This window comes from Lagopus leucura, unplaced genomic scaffold (genome assembly GCF_019238085.1).
Source record: "Lagopus leucura isolate 7727_CA_CO unplaced genomic scaffold, USGS_WTPT01 33553-0_obj-0_obj, whole genome shotgun sequence".
Taxonomy (NCBI): domain Eukaryota; kingdom Metazoa; phylum Chordata; class Aves; order Galliformes; family Phasianidae; genus Lagopus; species Lagopus leucura.
Genome location: NW_024963823.1, coordinates 2,576 through 3,663, shown reverse-complemented (window position 1 = coordinate 3,663; position 1,088 = coordinate 2,576). Strand labels below are relative to the sequence as shown.

General features: G+C 67.6%; 1 protein-coding gene across 1 annotated transcript; it reads left to right on the top strand.

The window, feature by feature from the left end:
* The first annotated feature begins 89 nt into the window (after window positions 1-89).
* LOC122191386 (small conductance calcium-activated potassium channel protein 2-like) lies at window positions 90-886 on the top strand. Its single transcript, XM_042891643.1, has 2 exons — window positions 90-479; window positions 604-886. Exons 1-2 carry the CDS (start codon window positions 222-224, stop codon window positions 874-876), a joined length of 531 nt encoding a protein of 176 aa, XP_042747577.1. The 5' UTR covers window positions 90-221; the 3' UTR covers window positions 877-886.
* The last annotated feature ends 202 nt before the right edge of the window (window positions 887-1,088 follow it).

The following is a 1,088-nucleotide window of genomic DNA, read 5'->3' as shown; positions in this document are numbered from 1 at the left end:
GGGGGGGTCCCTTAAACGCACCCGCTGTCTGGCTTCACGCGGTGCCTCCTGCTTTGGGGGGATTGGGGGTGGGATAGGGGTGGGATAGGGGATGCTGCTGTGGTCCCCGTGCGCTCTCGGTGTCGGTATTAAACCCGCTGTTGTGTTCTGTCTCTGTTCTGCCCCCTCCCTGCAGAGCTCAGAAGTAAGTGTGCCTGTCTCCCTCGTTCCCATCCGTGTGCATGGTGCCGTGCTGCAAAACGGGGAGGGGGGGTGGGCTGACAGCGTGGGGGCATCCCTGGGAGTCTCAGGGTCCTGCGGAATCTCGGAGCCCCCCGTGCACGGGGTTGGGAGGCTCCGTTGGCTGCATGCTGGGGGCCAGGGGGACCCCACGAGGCAACACTGACCCCCACTCCCCTTTCTCCCACAGGCTGAGGAGCGTGAAGATGGAGCAGCGCAAGCTGAACGACCAGGCCAACACGTTGGTGGACCTGGCCAAGGTGAGCGCTGCCGGGGAGGGGGGCTCAGCCCCGGGGGCACCCATGGCACGGGGCCGCGTGGGTAACCATCGCCTGTCTGGCGCCCCCCCCCCCCCCCCCCCCACCTTGGGCCATCCACCTCCAGACCCAGAACATCATGTACGACATGGTCTCGGAGCTGCAGGAGCGCAACGAGGACCTGGAGAAGCGCATCAGCGCGCTGGAGGGGAAGCTGGAGGCGCTGGGGCTGAGCCTGCTGGCGCTGCCGGCGCTCGTCAGCCAAGCCATCGGGCAGCAGCAGCGTGAGCTGTTGGGGAGCTGGGCCCCCCGTCTCTGCCCCGCCACCGCCCCCTGCACCCCCGCCCGCCGCCGTCGCTCCCCTTCCACAGCCCCCCACAGCTCCTCGGACAGTGGGTGACCGTGGCGGGGGGGGGGGGGTGCAGGGGTGGGAGGGATGTGCCGGGGTCCCTTATGTCTGGCCATCGTGTGGCTGATTTCAGTAGCTTTGTTCTGTAAAGCCCTCTATAAACTTCCTGCGTTCACTGTGCTGGCGTGAGGCTGGAGCCCCCCCCACCTCCCCATGTTCCTATTGGGGTGGTCTCATGTCTCCCCCTACCCCCCCCCCCCCCC